Source organism: Budorcas taxicolor, chromosome 18, assembly GCF_023091745.1.
Source record: "Budorcas taxicolor isolate Tak-1 chromosome 18, Takin1.1, whole genome shotgun sequence".
Classification (NCBI taxonomy): Eukaryota; Metazoa; Chordata; class Mammalia; order Artiodactyla; family Bovidae; genus Budorcas; species Budorcas taxicolor.
The window spans coordinates 49599110-49621693 of NC_068927.1; the positions used below are offsets into that span (position 1 = coordinate 49599110).

The 22584-nt window shown below is 49.6% G+C and overlaps 1 protein-coding gene across 2 annotated transcripts in view; it reads left to right on the plus strand.

Moving 5' to 3' along the window:
• Nucleotides 1-22584, plus strand: part of RYR1 (ryanodine receptor 1) — a 126621-nt gene that overhangs the window by 72424 nt on the left and 31613 nt on the right. For both annotated transcript variants that reach the window (XM_052656509.1, XM_052656510.1), the window contains 19 exons: nucleotides 896-1066; nucleotides 2589-2648; nucleotides 2901-3038; nucleotides 3591-3703; nucleotides 3882-3978; nucleotides 4210-4316; nucleotides 6381-6432; nucleotides 6574-6642; nucleotides 8206-8305; nucleotides 8637-8716; nucleotides 8806-8882; nucleotides 9824-9897; nucleotides 10528-10545; nucleotides 11658-11738; nucleotides 15731-15819; nucleotides 15914-16042; nucleotides 16127-16231; nucleotides 18818-18899; nucleotides 21212-21399. In XM_052656509.1, the coding sequence (XP_052512469.1) occupies nucleotides 896-1066; nucleotides 2589-2648; nucleotides 2901-3038; nucleotides 3591-3703; nucleotides 3882-3978; nucleotides 4210-4316; nucleotides 6381-6432; nucleotides 6574-6642; nucleotides 8206-8305; nucleotides 8637-8716; nucleotides 8806-8882; nucleotides 9824-9897; nucleotides 10528-10545; nucleotides 11658-11738; nucleotides 15731-15819; nucleotides 15914-16042; nucleotides 16127-16231; nucleotides 18818-18899; nucleotides 21212-21399 (1830 nt within the window). The remainder of the gene's footprint in view (nucleotides 1-895; nucleotides 1067-2588; nucleotides 2649-2900; nucleotides 3039-3590; nucleotides 3704-3881; nucleotides 3979-4209; nucleotides 4317-6380; nucleotides 6433-6573; nucleotides 6643-8205; nucleotides 8306-8636; nucleotides 8717-8805; nucleotides 8883-9823; nucleotides 9898-10527; nucleotides 10546-11657; nucleotides 11739-15730; nucleotides 15820-15913; nucleotides 16043-16126; nucleotides 16232-18817; nucleotides 18900-21211; nucleotides 21400-22584) is intronic.

A 22584-nucleotide genomic window follows, 5' to 3' on the forward strand; every position in this document is an offset into this window, starting at 1 on the left:
GGGTGCAAAAGGCACGTGCATGGTTGGGTTTAAGGCCTGGACTTGGGAATTAGACCAGCTCAGGTTAGAATCCTGCTTCTTGGCGGTGTGATGTTGGTCAAGTGTCTTACCCTTTTGAGCCTTAGAAGGCGTATGGTCGGTGGCCCCCGGCCCCAGAGCTCTGTGAGGACCCAGTGAGACGCCGCATGTGCTGGCACACGGGTCACACTCTGTATCACGAGCCGGCGTGGATATGGCTCTGGCTGAAGCTTGCCACTGGGGCTTTTCATTGGCATGACTGGGGTGGCCCTGGCCGTGGGTCTGCACCCGAGGCTCCAGAACACGGCTGTGGGACTCTGTGCCCCGTGTTTCTGCTTCCAGATCTTTCTGGACCTGTCTTCTCTCTTGTATCTTCTGTCTTCCTGTCTCCTTGTTCATCTTAGTCTCTCAGTCCCTCTCTCCATCTCTTTCTTTCCACTTCTCTTGTCTCTTGGAACTTTTCCCTGTTCTACATCTTCATTTCATTTTCAGGAACTCTGTCTGGGGCTCTGAGGTGGGGGTTGTAGGTGTATTGTAGGGGCAGGAGGGGTGTCCTAGTGAAAGTTCTGAGGGGATTCTGGGAGAAGAATCCAGAGGTTGTGGAACCCTGGAATTGGCGGAAATCTGGAAGGATTTGGGATAGAGGCTGGGAATCTGGGATAGAAGCTTTGGTCTGTGAGACTCTGGGGTCAGGGCTCAGGGTCTGAAATGAAAGATCAGCAAGGTCTGGGGTGCAAACTGAGGCAGGCTCTGGGATCAGGGAGGGTCTGCCTAACATTCAGGTGAGGGGCTGGAGTGTGGACAGTGGTGGCAGGTTGGGACTGGGGCAGAGGCCAGGCTGGGACTCAAACTGGCACTGAGCCCCGTGTTCCCACAGTCGGGTGGCTCGGACCAGGAACGCACCAAGAAGAAGCGCCGGGGTGACCGGTACTCCGTGCAGACATCGCTGATTGTGGCCACGCTCAAGAAGATGCTGCCCATCGGCCTGAACATGTGTGCCCCCACTGACCAGGAGCTCATCACACTGGCCAAGACCCGCTATGCCCTGGTGCCTGCTCAGCCCCTTTCTGGGAACTGCCAGGGTCCAACTCAGCACCCTACTGAGCCCCACTCAGCACCCCAGTCAGCACCCCTACTAAACCCCCGTGATCCCCCAGGGGCCTTCCCTAGGACCCTCCTGAGTCCTTCTCCAGGACCCTGAGGGCTCACTGGGCCCTCTAGAATGCCCTGAACCTTCCCACAGGATGCTGAGGGCCCCACTTGGGATGTTGTCAGAGCTCTGGATCCTAAGGACCCTAACTGGGACCCCCTAGAACCCAGGAAGGCCACTAAGATCCCCCTAGGACCCAAAGACCACATCAAACCTTCAGGAACCCCACTGAACACGAATCCCACCTCTGCCAGAATCCTGAGAATCCCACCTGAGACACCTTAAGCCCCCTTGAGACTCCTCCAAGTCCTCTGCCAGGATCTGCCCAAGTCCCTTGGGACCCACAGAGCCCCTCATGATCCCACTGGCCCTCCTTTGAACCTCTGGATTCCCACTGGGCTCTCCACCTCACTCTCTCTTTTCCTCAGGACCCTGTGGATCTCTCCCCTTGGAGTCTGTTAACACCCAGCTGAGCCCCAAAGACTCTTAGGGGCCCAGTGAGCACCCTGTGACCCTAAGTAGCCTCCAGGATCCTAATGACTTCTTCCCTAGGCTCAGAGAGAGACTGAGACCCCTTCTAAGCCCTCTGGGACCCCAAAGAGGCTCCTGGGGCCCCTTTTATCCATTATATGGGAACTCCCCCCTAGATCCTTTTCAGCCTCAGGGATCCAAGAAGTCCTCCCAGGATCCTGCCCCAAGACCCTTAGAACCTCCCCCAGGACCCTGCTAAGCACCCTGAGGATCTACTAATCCCCAGGACCCTGAAGACCACTGATTCTCCACCGATATCACAAGCATTTCCTTTCCCAGAACCCTAAAGCCTCCTTCCCTCAGGACCTCAAGCTTTTCCTAGGACCTGTTGAGGTCTGCTGGACCTGTTGAGGCCTGCTGAAATCCCAAAGAGCCCTCCTGGGCCCTTCTGACCCCTTAACTTGGTTCTTGAGCACCCCCTCTCCTGGGATCCTAAAGAACCTCCACCCTACTGATCCTTCCTTTAGTCTCTGTGTGAATCCCACCAGTGACAAGTGATTTGCCTGACCCTCTTGACCTCTGATGACCTTGCTGTCTCTTATAATCCCTCTCACCTACCTCTGATTTTCAAAAACTCCCTGCCCATCTCCCACTTACTCCCAGCCCCACTCTGACCCTCTTCTGACCTCCTTTTCTGACCTTTGAGGATATCTTCATGTCAATCCCTACCTCCTCTCATACCCCAACGAGGCCCCTCTAATCCTGATTCTTCAAGGTGCCTTCAGTGGCCACTCGGACTCCTCTCTGACCATTCCTGACCTCTGGATCCTTTTCATTTCTCTTGAATCCTCTCTTGGATCTTGGGGTGGTGGAGCTAGAGGGGAGAGGGTTGTAGGACAAGGAGGATGCCGGGCCCTCCGGAGTGACCCAGCCTGGCTTGTCTCTCCAGAAAGACACAGATGAGGAGGTCCGGGAATATCTGCAAAACAACCTTCACCTTCAGGGAAAGGTACGCCTCTGCCTCCTCAGTCTGCAACTGAAAGGGGCGCGTCAGGATAATAGCAACAGCCACAGCCAGCTTTTGAGCCCTTACATCGGTGCCAGGCATCGAAAGAAGGACCCTAACTCGTACTCAATCCCTCAGTGAATCATCATGGCATTGAATCGTGGGGCGGGGCCGGGGCTCTCCGAGAAGCCCGGCTGAGGGAGGAGGGAGCGGGCAGGGGAGAAGCCTCATGCCGGAAGATCTTCCTCCTCTCAGGTCGAAGGCTCCCCTTCTCTGCGCTGGCAGATGGCCCTGTACCGGGGCCTCCCGGGCCGCGAGGAGGACGCTGACGATCCGGAGAAAATCGTGCGCAGAGTCCAGGAAGTGTCCGCTGTGCTCTACCATTTGGAGCAGGTGTCTTACTGCTGAGTGGTCAAAACTTGGTCTCTGGGCGGGGCCTGGGGCGGGCCTTGAGCCTGAGGGCGGGGCCTGCGGGTGAACCGCGGGCCTCTGGGCGGGGCAAGGGGCGGGTCTTGAATCTTTTGTAGGTGATGGGCCTTGAACTTTACAACGAGACTTAGAATGGAGGCTTTGATATAGGAATCAGACCCGGTGCGCAATCTTGGGCCTAGGGACAGCGCCGGGGAAGAACTTTGGGTCTGAGAGTCAGGCCCGGTGGAGACGCCTTGACTCTGTGGGCAAGACCTTGGGCGGGTCTTGCGATTGGGGCGGGGCCTAAGGGGGCGGTCCTGAGTCTGTGGGTGGGGCCTATGAGGGAACTAATTGGTCTGCAAGCCGAGAATAGGTCAGAACTTTGACTCTATTGGCGGAGCCAGGGTGTTCCTTCGGCCCTGTGAATCGTCCTGAATTTGGACTGGGCACAGATGGGCATTTTCACTCGGAGCTGGAAGTGGGAATCAGACCAGGGGCAGAATCTGGAGCCATGACACATAACCCCGCCATCAGATCGAGCACCCTTACAAGTCCAAGAAGGCCGTGTGGCACAAGCTCTTGTCGAAGCAGCGCCGGAGGGCAGTCGTCGCCTGTTTCCGCATGACCCCCCTGTACAATCTGCCCACGTAAGACACCCCGCCTCCAATGGGGGAAGGGAGCCTAAGCCTCCTTGGAGAATGGGTGGGTGAGGAGGAGAGAGGATGGGGGGCGCACCCAGTGGGGTCTTGCGAAATGGTTAGGGGAGGCGGGCTAGGGACGTGCATGGGGAAATCTTGCTGACGCCTCGAATCTTCCCCTGCGAAGGCACCGGGCCTGTAATATGTTTTTGGAGAGCTACAAGGCGGCGTGGATCCTGACGGAAGACCACAGTTTTGAGGACCGCATGATAGATGACCTTTCAGTGAGCTGGGGCCTGCCTGGGAGTGTGGGGGCAGATGGGTAGGGCTGGGGCCCACCTGCAGGGGCCCACCCTTCACACTGAGCGGTATGGGAGCAGGGGCCCCTGGCTTGGGCAGAACCAGGGGAGGGTGCAGGATGTGGGAGAAGAGAATAAAAACAGCCTAGCAGGGCTTAATGGGAGACAGGTGGGGACTCTGGAAGCCCCTAACCAAAGCCCCACTCCTCCCTCCAGAAAGCTGGGGAGCAGGAGGAGGAGGAGGAGGAAGTGGAGGAGAAGAAGCCAGACCCCCTGCACCAGCTGGTCCTGCACTTCAGCCGCACCGCCCTGACTGAAAAGAGGTGAGACCCTTCCTGGGTCCCCAAGAGGGACCCACTACCTTTCTCCACCCCAATCCTTGCTCCTCAAGAGAGAACCTGTGTGTCCTGGGAAGGGGGGACACCCACAGCTGATCCTTTAATGTCATTTAACTGGAACAAGCAGAGTCGCCTTGTACCACTGTGCAGACTGGGCACTTCACAGGGACATCTCTTCTGAAGGGTTCACATCACACGCAATATCAATTTAGGCTTATTCTAGAAGAAAATGTCTTGTTCACATAAAATCAGTATATTGCAGTATATTATACGGGTGAGGTCAGTATATTGTGATGCACTTCCAACAGATGGCAGTGAGGAAAAGGGCACTTCTAATTCAGACAAAAGCTTCATATGAGCCAATGGCAGTCCTGGGAATAAATAGCAGTAATAAGGGCACTGCTGCTAACGGTAACAATAAGCAGTATTTATCAAATGCTTTTCATGTGTCAGGCACCATGTTAAAACACTTGACAGTGAGATCCTCTCACTTCATCTTCACACTAGGAGATAGATATTATTATCAACTTTGTGTGTGTGGATGAGGAAATGAGGCACAGAGATTTGTTTTTCTCATGGAACACCAAGCCAGGAGATAGAGAGTCCTGGGCTGGGCAGTGGCATAGTGACACTGACAGAGACCCAGGCTCAATCAGGATTTCTGCCCTGCCATTCTAAGCTGTTGCCTTATAGCTACAGAATGGATGCTGAACCTCCAGACATCATGACTACATGTCAGACAGAAAGGAGAAAGGCTTTCCTCTAAGGAAAACCCAAATCTTTTTAGCCAAGGAACGCTCTCCATGGTGGGCTTAGGCACATGGCCCGTTGGCTAGAATTCTGACATCAGGCTACCACCAGCTGTGAGGGAGACTGGAAAGCCAAGTGTTCTGTTTTCTATTCTCTGGGAAAGCAGTGACTCTGGAGTTAGACTCTTCAGGTTTGAATTCCAGTATAGACTTAGTGACATTGGCCAAGAAAATTATTTGTGCCTCAGCTTCCTCATCTGTATAATGGGACTAGTCATATAGTTGACCCTTGAACAATGCAGGGGTTGGGGCACTGATGCTGAAGCTGAAGCTCCAGTACTCTGACCACTTGATGTGAAGAGCCGACTCATTGGAAAAGACCATGATATGGGAAAGATTGAAGACAAAAGGAGAAGGGGGCGGCAAAGGATGAGATGGCTAAACAGCATCACCAACTCAATGGACGTGAATTTGAGCAAACTCCAGGAGATAGTGAAGGACAGGGAAACCTGGTGTGCTGCAGTCCATGGGGTCTCTTAAGAATCGGATACAACTTAGTGGCTGAACAACAACAAAGGGGAACTAACCCTTCACACATTTAAAAATTCATGTATAACCTTATAGTTGGCCCTCCATATCCATGGTTCTCCATCCATGGATTCAACCAACCATGGATCATGTAGTACTTTAGTAGTATTTATTGAGGGGAAAAGACCCCACATATAAGTGGACTCATGCAGTTCAAACCTGTATTGATCAAAGGTCAACTCTATATCTACTTAGTTGGATTATTATGAGAATTAATGTTATTATGTACCAACACTTAGAATAGAGACCAACCTAGAGTAAACTCAATGGGTGTTGGCCATTACTTCTGCTATCATTAGTATTATAGAGGAGATGCAAGGAAGTGGTTAATCATAGTTGTCAGGTGAGCCAACCAGTTGTCAGGTGGCAAGATAGCCCCAGAAGCTCCAGGGTTCCATCACACCATCACAACAATCCCAGTGGAAAAGGAGCACTTCTATCAATAGCTTCGGCAAAACTCCCAGAATGCATTCCACTGGACCAGCGTGGATCACATGACCGTCTCTTACTTATTATTGTAATCAAGCAGATAGAAGGTAGCAGTTGGCTCAGCCTTGATCACATGCCCAGTCTGGCAATGGAGAGCCTACCCCATTGGCGCCACACAGCCTGAGAATGGGGAGGACTGACTTTCCAAAGGAAATCTGGAGGCGCTTATAAGATGGAGTTCCTCCATACTGGGTCCTGACTGTCTCCCCACTTACTTCCTCAGCAAACTGGATGAAGATTACTTGTATATAGCGTACGCTGATATCATGGCTAAGGTGAGGCCCTGCCCCCATCTAGGGCAGGTTCCCTTCCCTCCTCCGCCCCCCAGCTGCAATGCCTGTCCACTGAAAGGGCTGGGACTGGACTGGGATATCTTTTCTGTTCACCATCATCTCTAACTGATGCCCCATCCCCAGAGCTGCCACCTGGAGGAAGGAGGGGAGAATGGTGAAGCTGAAGAAGAGGAGGTTGAGGTTTCCTTCGAGGTAGGTGGGATCAAGTAGTTCCAGAATTAAGGGGTGGGAACCCTGACTCCATCATCCCCCATTCATTCAGCGTGTGTTCACAGAGCAATGCTGTGGGCCCAGCCCTGGGCTGGGTGATGTTGGGTACACAGCCGTGACCAAGCCAGTCCACTGGGGAGACAGCTACATCAGGCAGACAATAACAGCATCGCGTATCCATGGTGGTGATGAGGGGAGCTAGGCAAAATGGTCCTGGCAGGAAGAAGGAGGCACAAGCAGTGGGGTCAGGGTGGGAGGAACCAGGGAAGTTCAGGGGGTCATGGGGACGGTGGTGAGACACCTGATCCAGCCTGGGGGGAAGGGCTTCAGGGAGGGCTTCTCAGAGGAAGGGATGTCCACAGAGAAGGATAAAAGAAATGTGCCAGTTGAAGAAAAAAGAGGAAAGTGTTCCAGGTAGGGGCACAGCATAAGCAAAGGCCAGATAGTGAGACAGCAGTAAATGCAATGAGCCCATCCTTTCATTCATTAAGGTGATCAGCAAGCATTTCCCCGAGTTTCTCAACCTTTTTTGTGTCAGAGTCCCCTTGGGCATCTGGCGAATCTTTTCTTAGGATCATGTATTTATGTTTAGAAAATATTTATTTGGCTGCATTGTGTGTTAGTTGTGGCTTGAGGGATCTTTGTTGGGTCATGTAGGGTCTTTCATTGCAACGCATGGACTCTCTAGTTGTGGCTCAGTAGTTGAAGCACTCGGGCCCCAGAGCACATGGGCCTCAGTAGTTTCGACACCCAGGCTCTCTGGTTGTGGCTCAGGCTCAGTTGTGGCCTGTGCGCTTAGTTGCTTCACAGCATGTGGGATCTTAGTTCCCTAACCAGGGACTGAACCCATGTCCCCTGCATTGCAAGGAGGATTCTTAACCACTGGACCACCAGCGAAGTCCCTCAGAATAATGTATCTAAGTGTACAAAATGAATTCATAGCAGAAGAAATGAGATATTAAAATAGTTACTAAAATATTATTTTAAAATTTTGTGATACAGTAATATCTGTACCTTTTTATGAATCTACCAAATAACAAGAACTAACAGTGGATCCAGTAGCTACTGTAATTGATAAGTGGTGATGAACCTAAGTGACATTTCAAGATATCTTCAAAAATAATGTGGTATGCAAACACCTGTGATTCTGATGGATGACACAACCACAGATTCTGCTACCATTGCCATGACTTATGACCTCATCTATAATGGAAGGAAATGCTACATTTCAGCCAGAGGCTGGGAAACACAAACATAGACCTTCCCCCCGCCATCCGCATTCACAGATCCCTGGGATTTTATCCATTGACTCCTTGAAGGTGTGTGGGGCCATGTTATGACCACTCCAGGCCCAGTCCTGTGCTCAGTGCAGGAGACAAATCACAGATCTAAATCCCAGGGGACAGAGGAGCTTACAGTTGAAGGAATGAGCCAGGGGATGTGGCTGGATCAGGAAGAGCAAGGGTGAGGGCAAGGCTGTGAGGGGGAGAGGCTGGGCTGGTGGGCCTGGATTCACTCGGCAATGTGGGCTGGGCTCTGCTGCAGGAAAAAGAGATGGAGAAGCAGCGTCTCCTGTACCAGCAGGCGCGGCTGCACACCCGGGGGGCTGCAGAGATGGTGCTGCAGATGATCAGCGCCTGCAAAGGTGCCCTCCGTGTGCATTTGGCTCTCCCCGAGTACACCCGTCCTGTCCCAGCCCGCCCAGCCCCTCTGGACCCAGCAGGCACACTCTCCCACCCCTCCTGCATGTGGTTTGCCCTCTTGTCTTGCAATTTCTCACTAATTCCTTCAATCCTGATCACCCCTGCCCACACACCCTTGCACACTCCTCTGATCAACCTTGCACACTCCTCTGCCCAGTTCTCTGACATTCCCCCCGGGGTGGCTGTTTTCTGGTGGGCGGAGAGCACTGATTCCAAATTGAGCAGACCACTGTTTGCCCCCCGCGGTGCCCCCCTGCAACCTGTTCCCCCCAGGAGAGACAGGCGCCATGGTGTCCTCCACTCTGAAGCTGGGCATCTCGATCCTAAACGGAGGCAATGCTGATGTGCAGCAGGTAACGAGTGAAGGAACTTGGGAGGGCTAAGAGGGCTGGGAGGTTCCTGTGTGACTCCCAGGTCCCTCACTCCTCCCACCCTTCTGCAGAAAATGCTGGATTACCTGAAGGACAAGAAGGAAGTTGGCTTCTTCCAGAGTATCCAGGCACTGATGCAAACCTGCAGGTGGGCTCTAGTGCACATATTATTTAAAAAAAATAATGTTATCTACTTATCTTTGGCTGTGTTGGGTCTTTGTTGCTGCACAAGGGTTTCTCTAGTTGTGACAAGCAGGGGCTACTCTCTGGTGGCGATGCGTGGGCATCTGACTGTGGTGGCTTCTCTTGTTGCCGAGCACGGGGCTCTAGGGCCTGTGGGCTCCAGTAGTCGGAGCACATGGGCTCAGTAGTTGTGGCACACGGACTTAGTTGCCCCAAGGCATGTGGGAACTTCCTGGATCAGGGATCCAACCCATATCTCCTGCATTGGCAGGCAGATTATTAACCACTGGATCACCCCACTGAGCCAACAGGGAAGCCCCCCTAGTGCACATCTTTCATTAAGCTGAGTCCCCAGTCCTGGTACCACCTCCAGTTCTAGTTCTGTTCTCTCGGTTCCAGGAACAGAGACCCACTCAGGCCAGCTCAGATAACAGGGAGTTTATTATAAGGAGTCACATGGAACAATAAAGGAGGCAAAATGCCACAGACTTTAAGAATGAGTTATGTTAAGGATCCAGATAGCTGGAAGGTGGTTGAGACTTCAGGGGCACTCAGGCAGCAGGGACTTGGGGCTCTTTCTGATGACCCCTGTTCCTGTGGCTCCAGTGCTGTCTACTTTCGCTCTCCTCTTGTGGTGGACTGCCTTTCACTGCCTCTCTGAAGCTTTTGCTAATTGATGGTTTCTGTTTCCTTCTGATTTCAGCTTTTATGTATTTCATCCTTGCCCCACCTCACCCCACAGCTGCTACTGCATAGCTTCTATCAACTCTTAGTTTCTGCTTCCTCTCGATTTCCGCTTACTCTCTCTACCACCTCCCCCCATCATGGGGAGGGCTGCCAGGCTCTGGAATAGAGGAGGGCAGAGGCCTCAGCGCATCTTCACTGTCTTTCCTTTCTTTCCCTCAGTGTCCTGGATCTCAATGCCTTCGAGAGACAGAACAAGGCAGAGGGGCTGGGCATGGTGAATGAGGATGGAACTGGTGAGGCCCTTTTGGGCTTCCCTCTCCCTGGGGCATCCCCTTCCTTCAGGATCTACTCCCTCCCCCAACATTGCCCAGAGCTCCCTTGTCGCCCACACACCCTCCCTCCCCAAGAGCATCCTCAGGTTCCCCCTCCTGCAGTGGTCCCAGTCCTGCCCTGCTCCCATTCCTCCAGAGTCTCCCTCCCCCTGGTCCCACCCTTGGGTGTCCTTCTGTGTTCTCTCACCCATCGCCACATGGATCCCACCCGCCACATGCCCCAAGTCTCCAGCCCGGGTTGCTGTTCTCTCATTAATGTCCCTAATCCGGTTAATTGAGTCTCCTCTTTGCTGTGTTGTGACGTGTCTAACCTTTCTGCCCTGATCCTTGCCTCCTGCCTCTCAATCTCTACCTGTCCATCTCTCTTTCTCTTCCCTCTTCTTTCTTCCATTCTGCTTTCACCATCTTCTTGTTCTCTTCTTTGCTTCCTTGCTCCTTTTTGCTCTTTATCTCTATGGGTTGTTTCTCTCTCTATGTCTTCAATCCTGACCATATCACTGTGTGTTTTTTTCCTGTCTCTCTGTCTCCTTCTGTCTTTCTTTTTCCTTCTTTTTCTTCTGCTTCTTCCTCCCATCCTGTTGGCTGCCTCAGTCATCAACCGCCAGAACGGTAATTCCCGGAGCCCATTCCTTGCTATGCTGCTGCCACCCCTCCCTTCTAACCCCCAACCGCCCCCCTCCACCTGGTGGCTGAGGATCTGGGACATCCAGGGGAGGGAGGTAGCATGCCGGCGGAAAATCTTGAGATCAGGGCTCTAGAGACCAAGAGTCGGGTCCCAGATTAGCCACTAACAACACATGGAACTATGAATAAATCGCTTACTTTATGTAAGCTTGTTTCCCCATGTGTAAAATAGAAGCAAGAGAAGATGGCAAAGATCCTTTTCCAGCTGGATGTTGTTGGAGTTCCAGACCCAGATTCGCAGTCCCGAGGTGGGGTGAACCCCACTCCCACATACCCGGCTCTGTGCACCCGCGACCCCAGATTGATCGAGTCTGCTGTTCCCATCCACCAACCGGATTGGTTGCCCCCAAGCATCCACTCTGATTGGTGTGCGTGCCTCCTCTGCGCCTGCTCTGGTTGGCCGAACATTCACTATCTCGCTTTCCCCTCGCTCGTCCCGCCCCTATAGTCTACAGTGATCTGCTCCTTTCAGATGCCCGTTCTGATTGGTCCATGTTTACACTCCTCCCCCTCTGCTTTTCCTGGATTGGCTGCTTTTAAGACATCTGAGCCAATTGGCTTTCAACCGCATCTCCTGCTCATTTCTCTCCTGCACATAGCCTTTGCGTGAAAGTGACTTCAACCCCCATAATCTATTAACCCCCCCCCCCCCCCCCCCCCGGCTCCGCAGTCCTGGAGGGGAGCTGAGGGAGGTATCAGTAGCCCAAACCTCTTCTAGGTCGACAGACACTCTTGGATGTCACACAAATGGTGACATCGAGGAGACACTGATACCGTATAAAGACATTTGAGGCCCAGCTTCATGACTCGGGGCCCCTCAGTCTCCTTCTGCTGATGTCCTGGACTCTGAGGTCGGGACTTCCGGTGTCATGGATTCCCATGGCCCTCATAGTGTCTTTAAAATGGTGGCTGCTGCTCCCTGCGCACCTGCTCTTTGTGCATGTGTGTGCAGTGTGCATGGGCCGTGTGCACACTTTCTGGTGTCTTCGCGCATCTGATGTCTTCTGGACCATGCCTTACCCCCCCCTTCCACCCAGGAGAGAAGGTCATGGCAGATGATGAATTCACCCAGGACCTGTTCCGATTCCTGCAGTTGCTCTGCGAGGGTCACAATAATGGTGAGGAGCAAAGGAGGGTGAGGTGGAGAGGCGGGCAAGGTCTGCGATGTGTCTGGAAGTGTTGCCTGAGTTAACCTCCAGTCCCATTCTCCCCTGATCAGTGATGACCTCACCACCCTTCCAGACCCCACTGTCCTCGACCCCACAGTCCTTCATTCTTTACTTTCAGCCAGTGTCAAGCCCTGTCTGCCCACCTTCCTAAATCTCTCTTGAATTTCAGAAATCCAGCCACTTTGTTTCACTTTCACCTCCTCTAACCAGTCCAATTCCCCCAAAGCAATCTGCCAAAACCCAATTTGGCCAAAAATCAATTTTCACACATGAGCAACTCGCCACATGCCATTTTCCCACAGGCATTTTGCAGCAGCTGGCAAAGTTCAGTAAATGCGGTGGATTTCCTTTAACTCTGGGTCTGCAGAGGGAGAAATTGCCTGGCATTTCTAAATGAATCTCTTAGAACCACCTATTAATTTTGCTTATAAAATACTTTGCCAGGAGGAAGTCTCACATTCTCTTGCCTAACTTAAACAAGTTTGAGTTTCCACAACTTTTGTTCTGGTTCAGACAATATAACCAGATGAAAGATGACACAGCAATTTAATTAAATACATCACTGGTGAGAAAATGACACCTCACGTGGCACACAGTGTACAACGTTAAAGGAACAGTTTGAAATTCTGAACAGCAAACATCCCACCCAATGCAGTTTCCTATGACAAACATGTACAGTCTCGAAGTTGTGGTTATAACACTTAGCAGGTGATAAGAAACCACAGACTGCCCAGAAATTAACCTTCATGACAAGAATGGGAGTGATTCTAAACCTAACTTCCATAGAACCTGCACCCTACTTGGCTAGCATTCTTTAAGGTAACTGGTAAACAACTTTAATTTTCACTCTTTTCTTTTCAACAAAAGATAAAGCATGAATCATTGTTTCCACAGCTAGTTTTCCTTCAAGTTCTGTTACATACCTTAGTGCCAAATGACTAAGGCTTTCTTTCTTTAATGAAGGTGGAATCAGTCTTTGGGATTTAAAATGAATTTTAGTCTCTGGGTCTGTGACTTTTTGGAAATAAGAATGTTCTTTCAGTGAAATTTCTTTCTCCCACCAAATCTGCCATCCAGCCTTCTGCCCACATTTGTGGATTCATAAACCAGTCTAGCCGAATAAATGTTCGAAATATCTTTCAAATCTTAGAGGCTTTGCATGTTTTGAGTGTTCAGTGTCATTCAGAGCAGACAAAAACCAGGGAGTTGTAGCTAACCATTTAGGCTTATGTTCTGATTTAAATGAACACAGAAAAAAGAATTAGAAAACAAGGTTTGTGGGAAAGCCTATCAATTTGCTTATAAAATCTTGAATGTCTGAGTAGACTTTTCGTCTATCACATGAAACCAGGCAAAAGGACATTCAGACTGAAATAGTGATTGTGAAGTGTTCAGAGGGAAGTCAGGTAGAAGTAAAACTTCAGGAGAAAAAAATTCCAAGGGGCTGTTGAAGCCATCCTGGGCAACACATTGCTATAACATCAAAAGGATTTAACTGAAGTTTGTGTTCATTGCCTTGATAATCTGATGAATTGGTCATTTGACAAATGGGTCTATAGAAGCTGTTCTCAGACTCAAGTGTGCCTAGGATTCACCTGGAGGCCTTGTTAAAATAGACTTTTGGACCCCATCCCAAGCCTTTGATTTAGTAATTCTGGGATGGAGCCCAGGAATTTGCATTTCTGACAGGTTTCTGGGAGATGCTGACTCTGCTAGTCTGGACTGGTGCTTTGAGAATCACTGCTCCAAAGCGCAACTTAACCTCAGCACTCTCTTTAAGGCCCCTTAAGAACCACTGTTGTTGGAACTTGCCAGTGATTCAGTGGTTAAGACTCCGTGCTTCCAATGCAGGGGGTGCAGGTTCCAGCCCCGGTCTGGGAACTAAGAGTCCACAAGCTGTTGTTTATTGAGCACTTAACATACCTGTTCTAAATTTAGAACAGAGCAGTGTTCTAAATTCATTATATATACTAACACATTAAAATCTCAGGACAGCTGATAAAGTAGGTCTATTGTGACCACCATGTTACATATGGGAAAATCAAGACACAGTCTGCCACACAGAGAGGTCACACAGTGAGAAATTTGAGCAGCCAACGCCTACTCATCTTTCAGGTCATAGCTCAGAGGTCCTCTCCTCCACGAAGCCCCCCATGACCACCCAGTCTGAGTCAGGCAGCTCCTCTGGGTTCCTCCAACCCCCTGAGCTTCCTCCATCACAACCATGATCATCATAATTATTATTCCAGAACTTCTCAACCACACACTGAAGAAGGGAGAATGGTTTAATAAGCCCCCAAGTAGCCATCACTCAGCTCAAATTATAAGCTTTCTGCCATAAAACGTTTTTCAAATAGTGGGAACTGACTCACTAGATGGTTGTGAATCAAGTTTATCACCGAGATTCTCATTTCTAATTGCACATTGGTATGTCTGGGGAGCTTTGCAAGACACTAACGCCCAGTTTTCACCCCAGATAGTCTAATTTAATTGGTCTGGGATGAGTTATGAACATTGGGAATTTTAAAATTCTCCAGGTGTTTCTAATGTGCAATCAAGGTTGGGAGGTTAAGAATATACATTTAGTGCATTGAGATCAGAATTCTTTCTAGTTAAATAGTACAGGGCACAAAATAGCAGAATGCATGGCACATACTGGGGTTCTCAGGTGGTGCTAGTGGTAAAGAACCCGTTTGCAATGCAGGAAACACAGGAGACTCGAGTTTGATCCCTGGGTTGGGAAGATCCCCTGGAGGAGGGCATGGCAACCCACTCCACTATTCTTGCCTGGAGAATCCCATGGACGGAGGAGCCAGGCAGGCTACAGTCCACTGGGTCACAAAGAGTCTGACATGACTGAAGTGACAGCACGCGTGCACACATGGCACATAGTAAGGGTGTGTGAATCTACTGGTTCAGGTATACGTGGATGTCAGATTAGACAGCCCTCCTGGGCCTCAATATAAACATGTACTGTATTTCCTACTGTGGGTTGCAGTTAGAAAAGATTGAAAAATTACCACATGACAATAGAAACTTCACAAGGGCTTCACTTTTACTCCTGTATCCCCAGGGCCTTGAACAGTGCCTGCATATGCGCTAAGTCACTCCTATCATGCCCAACTCTTTGCAACCCTATGGACTGTAACCTGCCAGGCTACTCTGTCCATGGGATTCTTCAGGCAAGAATACTGGAGTAGGTTGCCCTGCCCTCCTCCAGGGGATCTTCCCAACCCAGGGATCAAACTTGAGTCTCCTGTGTTTCCTGCATTACAAGCAGGTTCTTTACCACTAGCGCCACCTGGGAAGCCCTGAACAGTGCCTGGCACAGAGTAAATGCTCAGTAAATTTATAGTACTGAAGTATAAGTGACCAATCTTCATCTATCATTAGCATAAATGATAAATATATAAACAATAAATATAAATATATAAGCAATAAATATATATTGACTAAATGAACAAGTGAATGACAGATGCTTATCTCCTCTGCTTCTCAGTAGCTGTGCAATAATTTTTTTTTGAGAAATGAATGAATAACCAATCTTCCATCTCTCCAGCACATAGTAGGCATTCAGTAAAAAAAAAAACTTGTGAATGGCTAAAGGTTGAATCTCCATTTCTCCCTGCTGTATTATAGATGCTCAGTATATATTTTGGGGGAAAAACGAATAAATGATTGACCTGCCACTACATCTGGCACATAGTAGGCCCGCAATAAATATTTATTACACAAAATGGATAAATGATCCTCCATCTTCCTCTAACACATAGTAGGTACTGATAAAGAGTTATTAAAGAAATGATTATATGCTTTCTGACATACAATAGGCACTCCATAAATATTTATTGCATAAATGAATAAAGGACCCACTGTCCATCTCCTCTAGCACGTGTCCATCTCCTCGAGCTCAATGAATGAATAAGTTTTCATCTCCCTAGATTTCCAAAATTACCTACGGACACAGACAGGGAATACAACCACTATTAACATCATCATCTGTACCGTGGACTACCTCCTGCGGCTGCAGGTGAGGCTGTGAGGCCGTCCAGGTGTGACCTGGGCAGGGAACTGTTGGGCCATAGCTGGCCCCAGCAGCTGCTCACACTGCGTCTACCCGCCAGGAGTCCATCAGCGACTTCTACTGGTACTACTCCGGCAAGGATGTCATTGAGGAGCAAGGCAAGAGGAACTTTTCCAAGGCAATGTCGGTGGCTAAACAGGTGTTCAACAGCCTCACCGAGTACATCCAGGTAGGGTTCGCTCTCTGGGGGGAGGCGGGGCAGTCTCGCATCCCTCGCCCTACCTGGTGCTCACGTAGAACCTTTGCCACCCAGGGCCCCTGCACTGGGAACCAGCAGAGTCTAGCGCACAGCCGCCTCTGGGACGCCGTGGTGGGATTCCTGCACGTGTTTGCGCACATGATGATGAAGCTCGCGCAGGTTCGGGCCCCCCTGTTCTTCATCCTAATGCCTCTGGACACCCCCTAACTGGCACGTTTACAAGTTTTGCCCCTCAGTTTTCCACCCCAGGGTTCCCAGCGGGTTCCGGACGGGTCCCGTCTTCCTTCTGGATGGGTTTTCTGCATGACCTCGCCTCCTCCCCTCCATCACCAATCGGCTGGTTATCCATCTATAGTTCCATTGGTCTGCGCTTGGGCCCCGCCCCCTCTGGCCCAGAACTCCTCTATGGTTGGTTGGTGTTCACACCAGTGGGATGGATCATCAGCCGATTGACGGTGGAGGGGAGGAGGCGAGGTCATGCAAAAAGCCCGTCTAGGAAGATGCTGAACCAGTCTGGAACCGGCCGGGAACCCTGGGGTGGGAAATTGACTGATGGGGGATAGGAAAAGGGTTGGCGTCTAGATCTGGGCCTGAGGCTGAAGCAGTGTTTTGGTTCTTTATTCTGCTTGCGGCAGATGACTCCTATCCAGTGCATCCATGATGTAAGGTCCCTGTCGAGCCCCATCTCTAGCATCTTCGTGCTCCTTTTGCCCCACCACCTCCACCCCTTTGCAGACTTGTCAATGTCTCACGAACACCTTGTCCGTTTGCTCTGTTTCTGTCTGGTAAACATATTTCAAGGCTGCCAAATGCCCTGCAGGAGGGGTCAGCATCTGAAAGGGCACCATCCAGAACCTACACATCCTAAGTGTTTATTCCAGTAGTTTTCCAGCAGGTGGCAATATTCTATATTTTATAATTTCCCAACAGGAAGAGTCTTGAGGAAGGGACGCTTTTTCTAATTTACTCAAAGGTGCCACAGGGGCTGGCAGAAACCCTGTCTGGTGTCGTCTGACCTTTTGAAAGGAGTTGAATTTAACTACACAGTTTCTCAGTGTGAGTGAATTGAAGTCAAGCTGTTGTAATCTTAAAACTCTAGAGAATACTGGTATCTTAGTAGAGATTTCCAAATCTTACAGAATTAATTCATCAGCCATAGCCTAAGTTACATTGCAAAGGCTAGAAATCCAATGCAAAGTGGTGGCTTACAAAAAACAAAAAAAAGAAGAAGAACTTATCAGCTCACATCACAGATCAGATCATATCCAGGGTCTAGAATGCTGTTAGTAGAAATGTCTGTCTCCTCTCTGGCTTCATTATCAAGCAGGCACTTCCCAGGGGCTGGAAAGAATGGTGTCCTGGTGAGCCCCTCTAACAGCTTCAGAGGGGAAAGAACCCCTCTTTAGCTCCAAGAAAAGAGTTGCCATACTCTTATTGGACTACAGAGTCACATGCCCATTCCTGAACCAATCACCCTGGTCAGGGAAAAGAAAGTTCTGATTGGCCAGACCTGGTCCAATACTCACCCCTAGAACCAGGAAGGTGAGTTTAGTCCTATATTCTCTGAGAGCAGGATTGTTGAATCAATTAAGTAGCTGTGTCTTGGGCAGGCACACACCACAGGCACTCACCAGGATCTGAGATCCTGGCATGTTGGAATCTTTGAGTCAGAATGCAGAGCTTTGGAATCATGGAAAAGTGTTAAGATTAGAGGGCTTTTTCCCAGGTGGCACTAGTGGTAAAGAACCCTCCTGCCAATGAAAGTAGACATAAGAGATGTGGGTTTGATCTCTGGGTTAGCAAGATCCCCTGGAGAAAGAAATGGCAACCCACTCCAGTATTCTTGCCTGGAGAATCCCATGGACAGAGGAGCCTGGCGGCTACGGTCCATAGAGTTGCACAGAGTCAGGCACGACTTAAGCAATTTAGCACGCATGCGCGCACTTTAGGGTTAGAATTAGCAACTCAAGAACTAGCATGGGGTAGCCTTACATCAAGCCTTACAACTGGCAAGGAGGAGCCTTACATCCCATTTACCTGGTGCCCTTACCCTTCTTCCATTTTATTAGGTAGAACCTTATGAAATTACCACTTTGTTGGCAGCATGCCTGAATATTGGCATTTTTGTGTAGTTCAGCCTCATACAAATAGGGACCATGAGGCAGAACTTCGATAATGTTGGAGACTTCTGTGGGCCCTCCATGAGACACTATAACAGAAGAAGCAAAGTGTCCCCACATTCTTCCCAAAAGACTTACCAGAGAGCCCTTAGCTGTGCCCTGCAGCCTTCTTCCTGAACCCAGAGTCTCACTTTTTTCATCACACATTCATTCAACAGACATTCAGCCTCCCACCGTAGGCCAGGTGCAGTGTGGAGCTCTCATCCCTTCCCAGATCTGTGTCAGTGTCCCCAGTATTTGCTCCTGTCTGTCTCTGTCTCTCTTGGTCCCAGGCATCTGCTCTCAGCCCCATACTCTTCCTAGCCCTCTGTGTCAACCAGCCCTTGCCATTACACATCCCCCCTTGGGCTCACTTTCCCCAAAGTGTCGACCCCAGCCCCACAATCTTGTCTCTATGCCCTTTGCCCTGCTTCCGAGGAACATGTCTGGACTCAGGTCCCCTCAGAGGTAAGATGGGGGAAGAAAAGTGGTCTTAGGCCCTGCTGGGTGGATGGAAGCAGCTGGAGGTGGGGGAGGCCTCTCTGCCAAAAAGAACCCTCACATAGCTGGGATGTGGGGTCCCTAGGACTCAAGCCAGATCGAGCTGTTGAAGGAGCTGCTGGATCTGCAGAAGGACATGGTGGTGATGTTGCTGTCACTACTGGAAGGTAAATGCCCAGTGGCTGGGGGTAAGTGGAGGGTACCAAGGTGCAGACAGGCTCGAGAATGGCCCTCAGACCCAGGAGAGTGTAAGCCTCAACCCCATCTGACACCATGCCAGGGTCAATGCATTTAAACTGCTGTAATAAGCTCTCCAAACACTTATTGAGCACTTATTTTGTGCCAGGTCCTATGTACATATGATAATTTATTGATTGCCCAGAGAAATCTTAATCAGGTGGGTGGCCAGGACACTTTTTAAAATGTCTGCCCTGAATCATTATTTATTTGCTGAATGTGTCAGTTAGTTCTTGCTGCCTAACAAATATTCCTAAAATGTAGTGGCTTAAAACAACCATAATTTATTGCTAATTAATAAACTAATTTAACTTGCAGACAATTCTGTAGAGGTTGATAACAGCATCCTCATTCTTTTATATGGCTGCATATTACCAGTTGTGTTGTGATACAGTGATTCATTTAACCACAACCCTATCAATGGACATTCAGGGTTGGTTTGTTTTTTAATGTGTTTATTTATTTTTGAGTCTTCATTGCTGCACACAGCTTTCGCTAATTGCAGTGAGTAGAGGCCACTCTTCATTGCAGTGCACGGGCTTCTCATTGTGGTGGCTTCTCTTATTGCAGAGCAGAGGCTCTAGGCACACCGGCTTCAGTAGTTGCAGCTCATGGGCTCAGTGGTTGCGGTGTGCGGCTCTGCTGCGTGTGGGTCAGTAGTTGGAGCACACAGGCTCAGTAACTCTGGCTCCCAGACCCTAGAGTACGAGCTCAGTAGTTGCGGTGCGTGGGCTTAGTTGCTCCCCAGCATGTGGGATCCTCCCAGACCAGGGATCAAACCGGTGTCCCCTGTACTGGCAGGTGGACTCCCATCCACTGTGCCACCAGGGAAGTTCCACATTCAAGGTTTTTAAAATGTATTTTGCTATGACAAACCATTTGGCAATGAATAATCCTCCTACAATGTCTTAATTTTTGGTAACTAGTCATTAGCTTTTAAAAATCAGATTTAGGGACTCCCCTGGTGGTTCAGTGGTTAAGACTCTGTGTCTTCCAGTGCAAGGGGCACAGGTTCGATCCCTGGTTGGGGAACTAGGGTTCCACATGCAGTGCATGGTGCAACAAAAATAAATAAATAAATCATAAATTTAAATTTAAAAAATCAAGTTTAAAAGCAGCAATCCCTTTAAACATTTTGTTTTTGAAAAATTGAAAGACTCAGTGTCCAGGGTCTACAGTCTCACATGGCAAAAGTCAGCTGAATTGGATTAAATAACAAAATAATATTAATATTCAATCTGATGTTGATGACAGTGTTAAGATTAGATAAGAGAATGTCCTCATCATTTAGAATATATATGTGGAAATGTTTGGGGTAAAATGCCTCATGTCTGCAGCTTACTCTTTAATGATTCAGTGAAAAAAATAGAGGAAGCGGTATTAAAAAGCAAAAATGGGAAAATGTAAGCCATTGATCAATCTGGAATACATGAAGTTCCCTTGTACTCTTGGAAACTTCATGCATTAATACATTTGAGATTATATGAAAATTGAAAGGTCCGAAAGGAAGCTGGAGCCAGTTTGGGGAATTGCCTGGTAGTCCAGTGGTTAGGACTTGGCAGTTTCACAGGCATGGTTCAATCCCTGGTCATGGATCCTGCAAGCCATGTGGTGTGGCCAATAAACAAATAAAAGTGAAATTCTGTTTAAAGAGAAGCTGGAGCCAGTTTGCTTTTGGGGGGGAGCATGGTGTCCCAGTTTACCACAGTCTCCACCTCTCCCTGTTGTCTGCCCTCCAGCCTACCTCAGTCTTCTATGGACTTCCCTGGCCCCTATGGACTTGGGAAAGACTTAGGTGTGTGAGCTCTGAGGTCTCACCTCTCTGGGTTCAAGTCCGCCCCACCGCCTCACTGGCTATGGAACCCTGAGTGTGGGGTCTCTCTGAGTCTATTTCCTCATCAGTACAAATGAACAGGGACTCATGTTCCTTACAAAGATGAGGTCATGCCAATATAGCCGTTGCCATGGCATCTGGGACCTGCTGTTAGCTGATGCCGTTGTTATCTTTATTGACGACTCCCCCAGCTGTAGGGGGAGGAGGACGGAGACAGGATCAGCCAGGTTCACACCTGATGCTGTTGCAGAGCAGGAAGTGACCCTTTGGGGAGGGGTCAAAGCTGGCTGGGAAGTTCCACCAGCACAGGGCATCCTGGCAGCTCCTGAGCTAAAGAGGGGAGGCAGGCCACATGGGGACCCAGAGAGGAGGTGCTTTGGGGTCACACTGACCGGGGGCTGCCTGCAGGGAACGTGGTGAACGGCATGATTGCCCGGCAGATGGTGGACATGCTTGTGGAATCCTCATCCAACGTGGAGATGATCCTCAAGTTCTTTGACATGTTCCTGAAACTCAAGGACATCGTGGGCTCTGAGGCCTTCCAGGACTATGTCACTGATCCCCGTGGTCTCATCTCCAAGAAGGACTTCCAGAAGGTGGGTACTGGGAGGTGGATGGGTGGGGGTGCCAAGGGCCACTTGTGCAGCTGCCGGGCTGCCCGCTTTGGTCAAGAGACTCCTCTGGGCACCTCCATTTCTTTATCTGTAAAATGGGAATAAATCCATCCTTGGAGTTTTTTGGTGTTTTTTTTTTAAAAATAATTTCATTTATTTAAGGAAATTTTTTAGCTGTGCTGGGTCGCCGTTGCTGCACCAGCTTTTCTCTAGTTCGGGCGAGCAGGAGCTGCTCTCTGGTTGAGGTGTGCGGGCTTCTCATTGCAGTGCCTTCTCTTGGTGTGGAGCATGGGCTCTAGGGTGTGTGGGCTCTAGGGTGTGTGGGCTCCAGCAGCTGTGGCTCCCCGGCTCTAGAGCACAGGCTCAATAGTTATGGTGCAGGGACTTAGCTGCTCTGTGGCAGATGGGGTCTTCCCAGACCAGGGATTGAACCCATGTCTCCTGCATTAGCAGGCAGATTCTTTACCACTGAGCTACCAGGGAAGCCCTTGGGTTTTGTTTTTGGTTTGGCTGAGCAGCATGTGGGCCCTCAGTGCCCTAACCAGGCATTGAACCTTCCCCGCTACATTGGAAGCAGGGAATTTTAACCACTGAACTGCCAGGGAAGTCCTCCTTGGAGTTGTTTTGAAGATGAAATGCATTAATACAAATAAGAACCAGTATTTCTATTATCATTATTAATAGTCATAATTTTATCATTATTATAAATAGAGATCAGTTTTTCAGTTGATAAACATCCATTGGGTTTCTCCTCTGCATTGGGCCCTGTGCTGGTACCGTGACCATGGACAGAGCAACGCCTGAGACAGACACAGCCCTCCCTTCATGGGGCTTATAGACGAATGGGAGAGGCAGTCACTAATGACCACTGCAGGTCTAAATAATGAGACTGTTAGGAGGGAAAGGCAGGAACCAGATTTATCCAGGAGTCCACCCACCTGGCTTTGCCATCCTTTCTACCTCAGGTAAGTCACTCATCTGCTCTGAGCCTCAGGCTCCCCATCTGTGAAATGGGGCTAAGATAATAACATTAACTGTTTCGAAGGACTGCTATGAGAGTGGGCAGTGGGTGAACAGTGGATAGTGCCTGGAACACAGAATACAGGAGATATTGCCCGTTATTATTTCTATTATTACTGCCAGATCTTTTCCATCACTATTTTATCT